General features: G+C 39.6%; 4 protein-coding genes across 8 annotated transcripts; 2 read left to right on the top strand and 2 right to left on the bottom strand.

Annotated features, from left to right (window-relative positions):
- The first annotated feature begins 34 nt into the window (after window positions 1-34).
- Window positions 35-2,965, top strand: LOC107218254 (heterogeneous nuclear ribonucleoprotein A3 homolog 2). The gene is made up of 3 exons (XM_015656077.2): window positions 35-182; window positions 782-988; window positions 1,286-2,965. Exons 1-3 carry the CDS (start codon window positions 119-121, stop codon window positions 1,990-1,992), a joined length of 978 nt encoding a protein of 325 aa, XP_015511563.2. The 5' UTR covers window positions 35-118; the 3' UTR covers window positions 1,993-2,965.
- On the bottom strand, window positions 2,730-6,612 carry LOC107218248 (TBC1 domain family member 20). 2 transcript variants are annotated; one of them, XM_015656070.2, is made up of 6 exons: window positions 6,114-6,611; window positions 5,913-6,032; window positions 4,652-4,895; window positions 4,325-4,528; window positions 4,021-4,240; window positions 2,730-3,833 (listed from the first exon to the last, which is right to left on the bottom strand). In XM_015656070.2, exons 1-6 carry the CDS (start codon window positions 6,385-6,387, stop codon window positions 3,528-3,530), a joined length of 1,368 nt encoding a protein of 455 aa, XP_015511556.2. In that variant the 5' UTR covers window positions 6,388-6,611; the 3' UTR covers window positions 2,730-3,527. The 2 variants fall into 2 exon arrangements, with proteins under 2 accessions (XP_015511556.2, XP_046587763.1); XM_046731807.1 differs by having other exon boundaries at window positions 5,913-6,612.
- Window positions 6,613-8,750: 2,138 nt separating this feature from the next.
- Window positions 8,751-10,874, top strand: LOC107218234 (uncharacterized protein At4g17910). 2 transcript variants are annotated; one of them, XM_046731806.1, is made up of 2 exons: window positions 8,751-8,940; window positions 9,051-10,874. In XM_046731806.1, exon 2 carries the CDS (start codon window positions 9,106-9,108, stop codon window positions 10,612-10,614), a length of 1,509 nt encoding a protein of 502 aa, XP_046587762.1. In that variant the 5' UTR covers window positions 8,751-8,940; window positions 9,051-9,105; the 3' UTR covers window positions 10,615-10,874. The 2 variants fall into 2 exon arrangements, with proteins under 2 accessions (XP_046587762.1, XP_015511539.2); XM_015656053.2 differs by having other exon boundaries at window positions 8,752-8,979.
- Window positions 10,875-11,179: 305 nt separating this feature from the next.
- Window positions 11,180-15,577, bottom strand: LOC107218236 (EGF domain-specific O-linked N-acetylglucosamine transferase). Of its 3 annotated transcripts, none has more exons than XM_015656056.2 (11): window positions 15,004-15,577; window positions 13,660-13,883; window positions 13,163-13,369; window positions 12,941-13,089; window positions 12,654-12,817; window positions 12,437-12,557; window positions 12,197-12,350; window positions 11,904-12,104; window positions 11,694-11,827; window positions 11,494-11,596; window positions 11,180-11,402 (listed from the first exon to the last, which is right to left on the bottom strand). In XM_015656056.2, exons 2-11 carry the CDS (start codon window positions 13,837-13,839, stop codon window positions 11,214-11,216), a joined length of 1,602 nt encoding a protein of 533 aa, XP_015511542.2. In that variant the 5' UTR covers window positions 13,840-13,883; window positions 15,004-15,577; the 3' UTR covers window positions 11,180-11,213. The 3 variants fall into 3 exon arrangements, with proteins under 3 accessions (XP_015511542.2, XP_046587761.1, XP_046587759.1); XM_046731805.1 differs by having other exon boundaries at window positions 12,437-12,554; XM_046731803.1 differs by lacking the exon at window positions 15,004-15,577 and adding an exon at window positions 14,700-14,765.
- Between the last annotated feature and the right edge of the window lie 116 nt (window positions 15,578-15,693).

The following is a 15,693-nucleotide window of genomic DNA, read 5'->3' as shown; positions in this document are numbered from 1 at the left end:
CTACAACGCCACCTCAATAATGGCTTCTCAAACAGAGATAAGAATTCAGCTAATGCGTGAAGAAGGGGAACGTTTACGGTATTATCCACCGACGCGTGAAAAACATGAATAGTTAAACATGTACTTGAAGCAAGGGATCATTGGCTTATTGGCGATATTATCGCTCTGCGCCCAAATTGAAGGTATTTGCAAGCTCAAAGTATCCTTAAATCGCGTTTAGGGATCTAAAAATGTGTTTTTTTTAAATCGCTGTCGTTGTTCCGTAATTTATTATTACAAATGACGCAGTATGAACTTTCTCATTGTTGTAACTGTAATCAGTCGAATTCTGAGACAATAAAGTAAGCATGAAATTCCTTATTATGTTGATGCGATCAGCGATAATTGTACAACTTTCGACAACCAATTTATTCCGATTCGTGCTGTTCGCTCGAATGTTAAAGTTAATATTCTGGCGTGTTTAAATGCGTGTGTTGCTTTAGATGAAGAATTTGGCGAGTCGAAAATAATGTTTTATAGACAGAAAAAAATAATATTGTGGACAACGAAGCTGTAGTGAAAAATAGTCAAATCGCTCTATCGTGGAGAATTGATATTCTCCAGAAGCAACTCAAATAAGATAAGAAGAAGAACAACATTACCGAGTGACCTGGTGTTTTGATCAACATGCGACATATCTTTCGAGTGCGTGACCTTTCCGTGATAAAGACCAGAAAAATTCTTATCTCCCTCGTTTCATTCCATCGAATTCATCTAGTTGAACCGCTGCATTTGTTTTAAGCTCGATCCTACGGAAGAGCCGAGGTGGAGAAGGATGACGTTTCCGAAGAGAGTACTAAAACCGGAACTCTAGCGGCTCCTCCACTGGCAGAAGAGGTCACCGGCCATGTTGCCGATAAACCTCATAGGAGCCCCAGAAGTGCTGATTATGCCGGCACACCATTGCATGGTACCGAGTTTGCGCCTCATGGGGGCGGCGGAATCTCAGGTAAACGGGTGGATAGTAATCCCCATTTTCCATACGAATAACTGCTTCTTCTCGTCTTCTCAGCAACTCGATTGCATAGTGTAACTTCAACTCTCCTTTCGGGTATTGGTAATTCGGTAAACGCAGGTCGCAAGGTCGTAGAGATTATTCTTTACAGGCTAAGAATTTGGGATGTTGAAATCTTTTCTTCAGTCGCAAATAATGATTTCGACACTTTTAGACACTCTGATCAGTACGCGCGATTATCGCACTGGGTACCGCTAACAAACATTACACATTCTGAGTTGTAATTAACAGGGCAGGGATATTACGGAAACGGAGGTAGCAATGGAAACACTGGACTCTACCCAAATCTCGGAAGCTTCGGGAATATCGGAGGCAACGTGAACACACCGAGGTATGGAAATTCCGGTAGTTACGGAATCCCGGGAGGCAATACGGGCAATGTAAATTATGGGAGTAGCGGAAGCTACGGTCACCCCGAATCTTTTGGAGGTCACAACACTGTTATGCCAAATGCGGGGAATTACGGACGGCCGGGATTTTCCGGGGGCTACAATGTTACTCCTGGAAATACCGGAAGTTACGGAAGACCTGGTTTCCACGGAAGCCATAACGCGACGCAAGGATATTACGGAAACTACGGACGGCCTGGATTTTCCGGGGGATATAACACGACTCCTCGAAATACAGGAAATTACGGAAACTACGGTCGGCCTGGACTTCCCGGGGGATATAACACGACTCCCCGAAACACATTAAGTTACGGACGCCCTGGATTCCAAGGAAGCCGCAACGCGACGCAAGGAACTTACGGAAATTACGGAAACTACGGGCGGCCTGGACTCCAGGGAGAGTACAACACGACTCCTGGATATACCGGAAGTTATGGACGACCTGGTCATCATAGAGGCTACAATGCGACGCAAGGAAATTACGGCAACTATGGACGTCCCGGTAGCGTTGGCGGCTATGATAGAAATCAAAGAATTTATCGGAGATAGATCGAGATAAAAAAAACATGCAAATATTACTCAAACATCTTACACGTTACGACTTAGAAAAGAAGATTTCCGCTTAGGAATTTATATACACACGGTTTTCTATGTATTCAATTCGCAATTTAAAGCCTGAGACAATGAATACTCAAACTGTTTAGGAAAGAAAAACGGTGATACATATGATTTCATATTATGTAGTCGATACATTTTTGTTATATCGACACCTGCCTGTTGATTAATATACTGTTTTCAAAAATCTTATTTCGCAAACAACCGGCCTGACATACGTTTCGTTTACTTCCTGTACGACAGTTAGAAGAATGAACCAAACGAAATTACGTTGGGGGTCGGAAACCTTTCTTCATAAGTATGAAAATTTACGATTCACATACTTTTGAAAAAATGTTGCATTGAATTATTCCAAAAATTAATATTTCATTCACGGCTTGAATATTGCACTACCGTGCTTACATCTATAATGTATATACTATATATTTTATATATATATATATATATATATATATATATATATATATATATATATATGTATATATATTTCATAACTTATTATTATTCTTTGAAATTAATATCTATCGGCTATGTATCTTTTGTGATTCGTATTTGAAGTCTAATTACAATATGCTAGAAAATATACATATGTGTGCACATATATGTACGTAATTTGAATTCACGCAAAAACCAGCTATTTCAAGGTTTGATTCGAATCAAGTTTTGTCAAATTTTTGTGGTATATTTATATTCTCATACCTAAATACAAGGTTCTTATTTTATTACAAATAATTTTCTGTTCCATTTTGTGTTCCCTTCTGATGTACTTTCTCGTAAATACATTTGTAAGAGATTTTACGCCAACTAATTGTAAGCCACGTGTTTCCAACGAAATTGCTCTATGTTATTCAATTTATAGACTCTGTACCCTTTGACAAATAAAAGAACGCGCATATTCATCTATTAAGGGGAATTTTTAATTTAACATGCAAAATGAAAATTTCAGACAATTAAGAAGTCGAGGGAAGAAGGTTACTTAGCCACATATGAAACCTGCTGTATAAATTTTCGGCGACACACGTTAAGACGTTAACTAATTTAATTATAACTGTACAGAGTAAATGGCATGGTCGCTTTTGTCACACGCTTGTCTCTTACTGCACATGTTGTGCGGATCTATGACTCGGGAAATTGCATATATTATCTTTCACAGAACACGGCATAAGGCAGTGCAGGAATGCTTAGAAAAACTTTAATACATTTACGCGGAAACGATAAACTTAGGAGGCATCTATAAATTATAATTCACATCTTTAGTAGCTTGCAATAAGCGCGTTGGCTTAATGAATTACGATTCGACCGATTATTAAACCGGTAGAGAGTTCACTGCGAGTTTTATCGCTTTTTGTTCTATTTTTTAACATCACTTTCAAAATTTTGAGATCCAGTTTATCGAACAGTCGGTCTTACAATTAATCGTAAGAACCGAGGTGCATCTGACTTTGGTATATAAATTTATTGACTTGTTATCAGTTCAGGCCTGAAGAGCTTTTTAAGAAGGCGTAAATACCTAAAGCTAAGACAGTAACGACGGCTATAGTTCTGTAACTTCCGACTCTGTAAGGCAAGCGTGGATGAGGAACTGCAACTTGAAGCCGACTCCGACGTTCACGCTCTTGACGATTTTTCTCAGCCGCTCGCTTCCATTCTTGCTCCTTCCTTCGCCTTTTGTTGTCATAGTCTCGAACATCATTTTCTATCGAGTCTGGCGGGTATTTTCGGTACAGGTCCTTAGCATCAACCAGCAAATTTTCAAACGGTAAATCCTCGGGCAGCTAGAAAAACAAATGAGTATGAAACGAACTTTTCTAATTTTCAATAATGTTCATCCAGTACGTCATTCGAGTAATTTGCGAAGAATTTAAATGCAGGACGAAAAAGTGACTGACGAACTTCTAGCTAAAATACATCACTCGGACTACATCATCAACGAGACAGTGTACGATGCGGGTAACAGCTTACCGTGCAAAGCACTTTGTGAGTATGTCCCATATCAGGTGTTGTGTTGAAAATTTCGGTAGACCTATGGGCGACTATTACTGTGCTTAGATATAACGGCATGAGCGGGGGGCTTCCAAGAAAGTAGTCGAACAATCTGTGCAGTAATTTCCTATGCTCGGAGTACTTGTGTGCGTACCACGTTGTGTATTCGGCAAGAGCAAAGTGCGGGAATAGTTCCACACTAGAAAAGAAAAGTTGTTCGACGTTTACAACAAGGGTTTCGAGTAGTTACAGTGGCATTACCTGTTAAAAAATTGCCACCTACTTTTCCAAGTGTTGCAATAGGGTTGGGTGAACTCGTTCTAGTAACGCGAATATAAAAAACAACTCTTGGTTGACCTTCTCCATCGTAGCTTCCATGAACCTTTGAAGAAATCTTAGCGATATTTGTTCTAAAACTTGTAGCCCACGTTGAAGACCCATCACCATGAGGACTGTTGCTGCTACGTCATTGTAGCCTTGATAATAACTGTAAATAGATGTTGAATCAGTCGGCTGTCCCAAAATTGCATAAAATAATTTCCATTCATCTGTTCAGATATTTTTGACGGTTCTTCTAAAATTATTTGTAATTGCATAAAATGGTACATGCTTCAATTTTTTATTCCTATGAAGCACCCAGCATATCATCTGTGTCATTTCATTCTCAAGTGCAGTGGTCTCATCCTCTGTCGATTCTTGTGGAAAGTGACTCGTGCTCCTCACTACATCCTTCAATATTTGTTGATAAACCTCATTGGGTATTTTAGTGTGTACTGTGTCCAATCCATTCACTGGATCAGGCTCTCTGTCACTCAGTCCTAAGAGCCGAGGCCATAGCATCCTTCGTATATCATCTGCAGATAACTTTCATTTACAAAATTTGGGTAGAACAAACCCATCTTCATCAATGTGGAATCAAGTATCCTTTTATCATGATATATATACTTTTTAAGGAATTATAAGAATTGGGATGTGGAAACCAAAACAAAACAAGAAAATAAAGCAACAAAAACTGCTGGGATTTGATTCCTTTTCTAATTCAAAACTTATCTATATCTTGAAAGTATATATATGTGTACATGATTCACATCATTATAAATTTCTGATGCGGTACCGTTCATACTTAGATCCAGTTTTCGTATTGAATTTGGATCGCTTCAACCTGTGCGATGCAATGACTCACGAATATGACCTTTGATCTAACTACAATTCATAAGTTTAATAAATAACTAGATTCAGTCAGCATACTGAAAACTTCTTTCCAAAAAAATATATAAAAAAAATATCTCCATTCAAAAAGTATTTTCCTTGGGCAAATACTAATTGCAGACTAATGTTAAGTGATGCCACTTGAAACAACAAAACAGTTTAGAGTAGAGAATATTTGAATATTTACATAGCCATTTAATCATCGCTAATGCTCCATTAACATGATTAATGAATTTTTTTCAACGCAAACGCACCGTACAGGAGAGCGCTCAATTATGTGAAACAATAGGGCTTATTATAACACGCTAATTTCGTTTGACATTGAGAACACATTAAGCATTTTGTTGAGTCATCACAAGCTAGATGCACAATAATATGACAGTACCAAAACTAATAGTCAATATAGCAAATACCGGATACACATTCATGAGAGAAAGAGATAAAATAACACATTCATGGTTTGCACTATTAATGGAAGGCATTGAAACAAATAAACGGCTATTTAACAAAATATTTCAGATCCTGTAATCATCGGTGATGTAACGACAGCTATTATCACTCTGTTTTGTCGTTCGCTGACGATCTACATTTCCTTATTGCATCGAACAAATTCTGGATCTTATTTATTTTGGACAAATTAAACAATGTCTGGTGATAATTACCATTAACGAATCCTTCGCTACTGCAGCCGAGCAATCTTAATTCCCCAAAGGTGAGGTCTGGCTTCGATAGGCATCCTCGAACGATGTTAATTTTCATGCGTTCTCTGGCGGTGAGTGATTCTAGATTGTCGGATTGATCCGAAGGCAAAGTGTTAGAGGGATCTAAGGCTGGAGCTTGAGATTTGACACCGTTCGATTTACCTGGTGATTCAAGAACCTCAATTCCAGGTATTCTAGGGGAAATTTCACCGTCGCCCCAGATTTTCGTCGCGTCCGAAGGAAACGAATTGAGTCTTGCGTCGGATTCCGACGTCGATTCCCTTTTTTCCGTCCTCTTACTCGCTTCGGAAAGACCCAATCCGATATTCCTCTTCCGAAGATTCGACGGGGCATTTCTAACCAATTCACCGACCGAATTGTCCAACGGCCCAGGAACAGGTTGCACCAGAGGTAGATCATCTTCGTCGGTTTCCATTACGTGGCGATACCAGTTTTCTCAAGGTCATATCAGGTGTATTGACGCGGTATCGTCACTGAACCTATCACCACCGATGATTATCTTCACTTATATTTCACGATTTTAACCAGAACCGCGGCCAGCTGTGCGCCAAAGTCTACGATACGGTGAGTGGGTATCGTTTGAAAGTGACAGATACACGCAACGAGGTGATTGTCATGATTCGAAAACAAGGTTACGTAACGGTCCGCGTTCCGCGTCAGCTGAACCAGGCGCGGGAGTTGTTTGATTTACGGATCACTTGGAGTCCGCAGGTGTAAGACCTTGGTAAGTTTGAATTCGTCAGAATTTTCGATGCCTACATTGAATTTAGCTGCCGAAAGTGTGAATTTTTTATTTTTTCCTTATCGGAATTTGTGCAACAATTTAGAGCCAGAAAATTTGATCAGCTGATTTGTATTTGTTTTCTAATTTACCGGATGACCCGGCAAGTTTGTATAGTATTTGCACCAACCATTCGGAATGTTCTTTGAAAAGTAGATCTTATGATATTATTCACTGTTAGTGGCAGGCTTGGAATTTCAATGCGGTCTTATATTTAACTCTCAGGTTTAATGAAATCTGCTTATTTGACTGCAAACTCGGAGTAGTAAGAATTGTGTTATTTACAACCTTCGAAGTCGGAACCCTTGAAACGATCAACGATTTGTAGGTTGGTAATTTTTTCAATTATCGCTTTACCCTCCGAGTATAGTTCGGCAGAGTTCGGTAGAGGCTCGGGTATGGTTTATACTAGTAGCTACATTGAAATTTGGGAAGAATTTTAAGTGGCGACGGAAAAAAAAAGTCAGGTGCCACTAGTTGCGAGCTTTATCAGTCAGCTGAAGTTTGTCAATTAATCTAAATCTCGAAGTAATTACATCATGGACATCGATTGTCACAAGAGCATAAGCGAAAATTACTATGCTAACCGTTTACATTGAACGGTATAAACGATACAACACCCGCGTCAATAATAATTAGAATAAGCGAATTGATTAATTAAATTGTGTTAAAAATGTGCGACAACGGTTCAGCGCGCAAGTTCAGTATCGATAATATAATAACCCGAAGAAATGCAAGCGGTCATTATCACCCCGAGGATTCAACAACGACACATCCGGCAGCAAAAAACTCATCGAAAAATCTCTGCTGTGATGATCCTCCCACAACGATACTAAACTCCCGGGAATTAGGGAGGTTTCTAGGCCTTCGAATTTTGCAAAAATTTCGTTCCCACGAATTTACGTGCCCAAGGAGTAGGAGCGACAGCGATCTTTTCCTATCAAGCCGCCACAAAATCGCCGAGAGATACAAAGACTTCGAGGGATCGTCTTTCCCGAGCGACTCCGACATCACCGTCATCCGCGTCCAGAGGAGATCCAGGGTGCAGCGCACTGCCTCTCGCGTCCTGGAAGGTGTCCTGGGGGATGGTTATCACCTCGCCGCTTCCCAGTCGATGGTCAATCTCGCGACGATGATCGAGGCTCGCACGGTGTCGCCTTTCCAAGAGGAAGGCCTTGTTCCCCTCTCTTCCTGGGACGCCTCGAGCGAAGTCCCGATAAACACCGCTTCGGACACAACCGTTCAGAGATCGTCGCGTATTTCGAGCTACTTGGAGGATCTGCAGTCTGGATTATCTCACTTCGAACTCACGTCGTTTGCGTCGATCAACGATCGACGCGTTTCGCGACAGGCTGCAACCTGCAGAAGGTTGTCGAAGGTTGTGAGCCCCGAGTACACGCTGGCCTTCGTTGAGACTCCGGCGGGAAAGGATTTCGACAAGAAACTGGCCAACAGCAAGATGAGTAAGCCGGCCGATGTCACTGATGATTCGAACGAGTTGGTTTCGGTCACTGCAGGAAAAATTGGCGATGATCCAGAGATCGTTAATAATGGTCCGCAGTCTGAATCTATCGATCATAGCTCACCCTCCAGGACAAGAAGGGATGACAAACTGTTCGCACGATTTTCGGCCAGTGTTCAAAGGGCTTTGCGCAGAGCCGTATGTTTATCCTGTTTCTCCGTTAGAGAGGATAAAAACAAATTAAATAACGATGATCAGATTTTGTGACAATTGAAACGGTGATAGTACCCATTTAGAACTATGAGCTTATTTTACTTGGATTTATTATTATACTGTGGAATTCATGGATACGTATACCTATGTAGTCGCAAAGTGTACTACGTATTATATTATTCGTGATAACGACCATCGAGAACTGCGGGTGAATAAATGTTCGACTAACATTGACAACGAGCTTGGTAGTGATGTAAATTTCACTGTTGCGATAGTAACATGAAAATAGCTTAATGAGTAATGTTTTCTCACACTTTCGCAAGTGTCTCAAATTTGACCGCTCCTTTTGTACTACGTCGACTTGATATCCTTAGACGCGTGGCAATCGATAAGCACAGTAAAAGCAGAGTAGCGGACGAGACATGTGCTTGAAAATGGCGGCACGACGTTGTGTCGTTAAGTGAGTCGAGGAGGGTGTAACCGATACCAGAGAAACTCGGATCGGCTAAAAGGCAAGTGTGGGCGATCAATACGAGAAAGGGAATTACGCGGTAAGCTCAGCTCGTCATTCCTTCCACTAATTCGAGGCGAATTCTCAAAGACATGTGTCACGATTTTTTAGGCTATCGCTCACCGCATCTGACAAGAAACGCCGCGGAATACGGAACGCGGTAATAATGGCGGTCGATTCAAACGAGGCGGCGTACAGAAAAGCGCAAATAGAATTCGTCACCAACAACCACGGCACTACAGCGAGAGAAACATTGCTGATGTTAATGCCGAGCGTTTGCAGCTTGTTGTTGATGTTAACGACATCATGCATACTCGGGAAATACCTGAATCGCGCAACAAGATTCATTTTAGAATTCCTGATAGTAATAGTACCGACAATTCTATGCTGCACGATTTACTCCGATGCTAAAATATCCGTCTGCCTAGCTCTCCTCGCCTTATCTTGCACAAATTTTATGTTAATGATCATCATGGTAAACCCTACAACAATTGGTAATAGTCAGCCATCACGAGTAGGAACTCGCCATCCTTTTATAACAAACTTCCGAGCCCTGACCAACCTGTTGACTGCTATTTGCATATTGGCTGTCGACTTCAAAGTATTTCCACGTCGTCACGCAAAGACTGAAGTATATGGTTACAGCCTGATGGATACAGGCGTGGGATTTTTTGTAATTGCAAATGCGCTGGTCTCTCCGGAGGCAAGAGATTCTGGCGATCGTCGAACTTCAGGTTTTTTGACGACTGCTTCGACAAACTTGCACGATTGCCTGAGGAGCTGCATTCCTCTTTTGATTTTGGGTTCGGCTAGATACTTCTCTGTCGAATATCTAAATTATCAGAAACATGTAACGGAGTACGGCGTTCACTGGAATTTTTTCATCACACTAGCTGCGGTGAAGATCCTAACAAGCATTGTAACTTCTCTGATAACTCCCAACCGTTCTTTGCTTCTTGGTATTTCTATTCTTGGCATGTACGAGTACTTACTCAGTCAGAAAACTGTGAAAAAATGGATTTTCGGACACTCCAGAGAAGGATTCTTGAATGCTAATCGTGAAGGGATTGTATCCACTCTGGGCTACACAGGGCTTTATTTTATTGGCGTTGTCGTTGGCAGATTGATACACTCGACATACCTCAGGGCAAGCAGAGCACAGACTGGTAGATCCACATATTTCAATTTTACCATATTCGGACGAACTTTCGAGGCTCAATACAGTGAATCTATGATTCTCTGTGTAAAATTGTCTTTAATTGCGGCACAAGCATGCATAGCCACCCTTTTTCTAAATGGGTACCGCAGAACTTCTCGAAAGCTGGCTAATGCTGGATATTGTGCTTGGATGGTTACTCTGTCCACAGTTATGTTGACTTTGTTGTTGCTGATCGATATTATAGCAGATATTTTTAAGCAGGTCACATCGAAGAATAAGAACGTTACGCAAGTCCGGAATCAGATCTCTAGTATACCTGAAATTTTCGAAGCGATTAACTATAATGGCCTAGCTTTCTTTCTCATCTGTAATTTTCTCACTGGTGCCGTAAATATGACTGTTAGAACGCTGTATGTACCAGATATTGAAGCTGTCCAAATTATCACTGCGTATATGTTGGCAAGTACCGGCCTATTCGCAGTTTTGTTCAGATTTAAAATACAAATTAAGTTGTGAGATTTAACGACGAGTTACTGCTCTTAGGATTATCTAAGTTAACTGAAATGCATTCTTGTTGTTCAAATTTGGTGCCTTCATAATTAAATAATTCAGTATGCTAAACCATCTTCTATTCAGGTATCGTGCAACGGTTAAAAATTATATTCATGTATTCATTTCTAAAACATTTAAATATACATGTATATAATTAAGTATGTACAACGATTTTTTATATAAAAATAATAAAAATCATTTACCTAAATAGGAATCAGTAACGTATATGTATATGCAATGCATTTTGTTGTCACTTATGGCAATCATTTGAACACTGAAGTGACGACTTGTTTTCTAAACTGTAAGCAACACACTCAGACTTAAAGCAAGATACGAATCCATCATTGGGAAATAATAGTTGTCTCAGTAATGTAAAATCGAATATAAAACCTCATTTATCATCCAGATTCAACACACGATTATTGATATTTTCGGATTAATGGATTACTTGTACGCTGAATTAATTGTGTTCTACATATAAATAGTATATCTTCCCGTTATAAATGGTAACTATTGTTAGATGCTCACATTGACCAGGTTTGATCTAATTTTTTTTTTTTTTTTTATAACTCGTCTTTGGGCACATTTTTGTAAGACGTAATATTTTTTTTTGATGATTGTTTGATGAAATCTTTGAACGCTTTATGATTTTTAACATGTTTTTCTGCAACAGTTACGAGTCGCAGAAATTCTTCGACATCAAAACTGTAGTTTGTAAACTTTGCATGAGCTCCGCCATCCGGATGTGTTCCCTGGAGAAAGAAAACAAACAATGAGAATCATGCTTCAAATTGGCAATTTGAGAAAAAAGTTTTTAAAGCTTTGAGAGTGTTAATTTCTTACAGGATCTTCTTGAACCAACTTTTCCAGATTTTCCCATGTCAAGTACTTCACACCTCTTAATCTAGCAAGATCTTTGTAGCAGCTTGGGTCTTCACAATTGTATCTAAAAAATTAGTACGTTGGGATTTGAAATATGTATATATAGCTTTATGAATCTATCAATTCAAATGCGTACGTAAATGGAATAAAAAATCACTGACATTTCAAAAACTGCAGCCCACTCTGGCAGAAACATCAGATGTGTAAGCCCAGCACCGTGTATTCCGATGAAAATATCAGTGTTCCTTGTTATCCGTAGTTGATTTTTGAATGACAAATTCTTGTTGTAAGTTACCTGCATGGAACGAAATCTACGTCAAGAATGCATTATTTTAGTAAGTTAACTTCAATGCTCTATCGACTTTACAAACCTTTCTAACTTTATAGTTGGGATTCCTTTTCAAAGCCTCAACAAGATCATCCTCGTTGAGTATTCTCCTGTACTGTGTGTCTCTGCTCAGAAGCGTGACTCGAATATTCGAATTTTTTTTCTCACGCCTCTGTACATTCAATCTGTGCAGAACGTGGTCGCTGAACGCTTTGAAAAGACCGCTTTTTTCACATCCGTAAATCTGTTTATCGACGAAATTAGTTTGTTGTATGTGAAAATATAAATTAAATAAAACACACACTTTCGACTTTGTTAGACAAATAATAAATTTACCAATGGCGTGTTGTAGTAGAGTCCGAAAATCATTCGTGGTAACATCGGAAATATTATATTCTTGAAGCAGACTGTTTCCCCTCGAAAGGTCTTTAAATCCCATAACGGATTGCTGGTAAATGCAGCAAAAGTATCTTCAAACGCTGATTGATAACTGCAGATATAAAGTTTTTTTCAGCATTTACAGACCAAGTGATTGGTGCTACGGCTAAACGTGCTTTAGTTCAAAGAGAAAGTGACCTATAACTCTCCCATATCAAAATATGATTGTCAGTATCAAAAGTTGACGGATGCGATAAATTGACGTGAAGGGATGCGTAAAGGTTGAAAAAGTCACAGAAGTGGTGGTACATGTTAACTGCTGCAACAAAATAAATCGTCAAAGAGTATTTCATTCGATTTGGTCACCGCGGAAATGGGCGTAGATCCTTTCGTATTATATTTCGAAAAAACGTACTGGCGTCAATTTTCATGAGAAATGTCGGTTTTTCAATAACCACGTCACAATCCCCTTCCGGTATTGGACGTCTAGCCAGTTTTCTAAAGTTTCGAATTTCTGGTCCCCACGACTGCAAGGGACTGATATGGTCTGCATTTTCCTTGAGTCTACCTTCGTTTAATCTGATAAACAAAGCACGAACAGATATCGGTTATTTTTAGTTGCCATATTTGTACTTAGCTCATCATTCGTACAGTAATTATAGAATTAGAAAAATAAAAATACAACGTATTCCATGTCCTCACGTGCAATAGCCACCGATTTGACCTTCTTTCAAAACGTCCATCTTGTATCTTATCGGATCCCTTCGACTAGCGAGATCAGTGAAATTGATCATAATATTTCGGCCTCTGCAGAATCTCATGTGATTCGAACACTCGAGCGATGAATCGTCCTGAGAATCGAAAATGTAGAACATCAGAAAAGATTCGTAAATTTTAATGCATTCGCAAACTATGGTAGCTCACGAGAAAAAGAGGTTCGCATAATATCCTCATCTCCCTTTTTTGATCCCGGACATAGCCGAAATCACCCTGCGTATAAAACGTGTCAAGTTGGGCCTGTTTTGTGGCTACCCAACCCTTGTGATCTCCCGGACATTTTGGTATCGAGTAAGCGTTTTCCGGCTTGCAGTTGTCCTCGTATCCCCAGCACGCTTTGCTGTCCAGGTGCTCCTGAGGCAAAAAAAGTGGTATCAAATAAAACAAATTTTTTCGCAATCGTTATTCAACGCAGATACTGTTATTTCCCTTTTCCATTTTCCCCCGATTTGAATAACAGCGCGCGTTTTCATTGCCAGGAAGACTCGAAGGTTTGATTGTTTCATGTAAGAAAACCATGAAAAAGTGCCCCCCATATTCGCCGTATGAAAACCTGTATTTTTTTCAAGATTACCACACCAGATAAAAGCTTCCTTTCATTCACTTCCACGTAAGTAAAGAAACTTGTATATAAATTTACTTGCCTTATAAGGACAGTCCGGATCGTTTCGACACTTTTCGGTCATCGACGGGAATGAATTGAAGTAAAACTTGAGCTGATCATCGGGCAGATTGATGTTCGTGTAATTATCGGCAAGAATTTCCGGCGGTACCGAAGCGAGAACGAAGATAATTACGATGTAATTAAAACCCATGCCGGACATCGGCCAGACTGGAACTTTAACAATTTTCCTAATTCACTGGAGGCCTGGAAGAACAAACGGTTGGAACCGGAAATTATAGCTGGATTAGTATCTCGTAGAGTTATAATACACGCCTTTTTGCGTTGGCGGTTATGTTTATATATATATAGCGATGATGATATTACAGACGTGAGAATATGTAACGTGACAACTCATTTATAGGTGGGCGATCGGAGTGTAATATTATAGTTATAGGCACGTGAAATCATCAAATATTTGCGCGAGCCTTCTATTCACATGTTTGGTGAACACGTTTCGATAGATGATAATGAAAGTCGATTAAAAATTATCGAATATATTGGCGAACGAAATGTGCGTGATTGATAATCAGCAATTGCAGTCTAAATTATCACCGGTGTGATTTTACACTGTCTGATGTTCACATATAATAATTTGTACATAAATCTCAGACGATGCTATATAATACTTGTAGCCGCGACTGAAATTATCCTCATTATAGTTTTTAGATTAACCCTCGTTAGCGCAGATGCGAGATGGATTTGCTTTCACTAAAGCTGAGATCGTTCAGGTATAATTCAAATCACGGAACGTAGAGATATATTCTACTGAAAAATATAATAAAAAGCATATCCACTTATAATATGTATTTTCTACTGGATAGATTTTTTATTTTTCACTTATAAATCGCAAACATTAACGCAACCTTCGGCCACGTGGAAATAAAAATATGCACCGTTTCAAAAACTATATTTTTAATAATTCATCACCTAGTTTAAGCATAGAGTTATTAATTTATCTCAACTAATCGAACTCAAGCTATTTTTAATAAATATTGATTAAATGCGAGAAGTAAAATTTACTTCTAAAGTTCGCTTTATTCGTAAATTTCGTAATCTCGGTTGTATTATAGCATCGCCGTTAACGCCGTTGCCGTCATGTGGTCACGTTGTACTTATACTATACCAATAACTACGGCGTGTATGAATTTTTTGCGACTGTAGTTTTCTTTTTGGAAAAAAATTGTATGTGATCATCGAACGTTCGGTTGATAAAACAGTCGGCATCGGAGTGGACAACAGTTATTTCAAATGATAATAAATGAAAACAGTTCGAAGTCATAAAGTCTGGGAGAGGAAATTATTTTCAATCGAGTATGCAACTCACCGGCTGGCAGAACGAGACGAGAGCCGATCCCGTGTGATCTTTGACGCGGGTATTTCACACGCGTAAAATGGTAGAATGCTCGGATACTGCCGCATGTCATACACCTCGCCTTTCACATTCGGAGCCAGAGAGCCAAGCACAGCTGTTCCACGCCTCCAATATGGCCACTACCCATTGAATACCCTTCTACGTCGCGCTTCGATTCTTTCAATTAAAGCTCACTAAGTTTGACGCCTTTTTTTATGTATTACGGACTCAAATATATATCAGATCGTCTGCCCATCAGGTCTGAAAACATCAGGGGTCGGAGCTGGTTTGTCAAAAATATTATTTGAAAACTGCAGAAAGCGTTCAAGGCATATTCGAAAACCTGGAAAAAAGGTCTAAACAACCCCATTGTATAGTGCAATCGTAATTTTCTTTACAAATTTTTCCCTTTTCCAATCAATTTTTGTATCGTAAAGGCGATATAGCCTTATCAATCATATAATTCTCTTTTCAGTTTTATTGCGTCGTATATAAACCAGTCAAAATTTCCGCTAAATACCGGCACGCAGTGCGCGCCTCCAGCGGCAAAAATCTAGTTTCGTCGCGACTTCTTGACCGCCTCAGCGCTCGGTCGGTATGTACGCACGGTATGAAGGTGGCTGCAGGTGTGGTGAGAGATTCGTACTTAGCTCGTGTATTTTA

The sequence above is a fragment of the Neodiprion lecontei genome, chromosome 2 (genome assembly GCF_021901455.1).
Source record: "Neodiprion lecontei isolate iyNeoLeco1 chromosome 2, iyNeoLeco1.1, whole genome shotgun sequence".
In the NCBI taxonomy this organism is placed as follows: domain Eukaryota; kingdom Metazoa; phylum Arthropoda; class Insecta; order Hymenoptera; family Diprionidae; genus Neodiprion; species Neodiprion lecontei.
Note: the sequence above shows the minus strand (reverse complement) of the source record. Positions and strands in the feature narration are given on the sequence as shown.

What these genes read in the sequence shown, in the direction of transcription:
- LOC107218234 (XM_046731806.1), top strand. Translation starts at nt 9,106, where the DNA reads ATGGCGGTCGATTCAAACGAGGCGGCGTACAGAAAAGCGCAAATAGAA.
- LOC107218248 (XM_046731807.1), bottom strand. Translation starts at nt 6,387, where the DNA reads ATGGAAACCGACGAAGATGATCTACCTCTGGTGCAACCTGTTCCTGGG. An exon ending in CTATTGCAACACTTGGAAAA is followed by an intron (nt 4,241 to 4,324) that starts GTAGGTGGCAAT and finishes TTTCTTTTCTAG; the next exon opens with TGTGGAACTATTCCCGCACT. An exon ending in CTCACAAAGTGCTTTGCACG is followed by an intron (nt 3,834 to 4,020) that starts GTAAGCTGTTAC and finishes TTGTTTTTCTAG; the next exon opens with CTGCCCGAGGATTTACCGTT.
- LOC107218236 (XM_015656056.2), bottom strand. Translation starts at nt 13,839, where the DNA reads ATGTCCGGCATGGGTTTTAATTACATCGTAATTATCTTCGTTCTCGCT. An exon ending in CAAATCGGTGGCTATTGCAC is followed by an intron (nt 12,818 to 12,940) that starts GTGAGGACATGG and finishes TTTGTTTATCAG; the next exon opens with ATTAAACGAAGGTAGACTCA. An exon ending in CCAACTATAAAGTTAGAAAG is followed by an intron (nt 11,828 to 11,903) that starts GTTTGTAAAGTC and finishes CGTTCCATGCAG; the next exon opens with GTAACTTACAACAAGAATTT.
- LOC107218254 (XM_015656077.2), top strand. Translation starts at nt 119, where the DNA reads ATGTACTTGAAGCAAGGGATCATTGGCTTATTGGCGATATTATCGCTC. An exon ending in GCTCTGCGCCCAAATTGAAG is followed by an intron (nt 183 to 781) that starts GTATTTGCAAGC and finishes ATTTGTTTTAAG; the next exon opens with CTCGATCCTACGGAAGAGCC. An exon ending in TGGGGGCGGCGGAATCTCAG is followed by an intron (nt 989 to 1,285) that starts GTAAACGGGTGG and finishes TGTAATTAACAG; the next exon opens with GGCAGGGATATTACGGAAAC.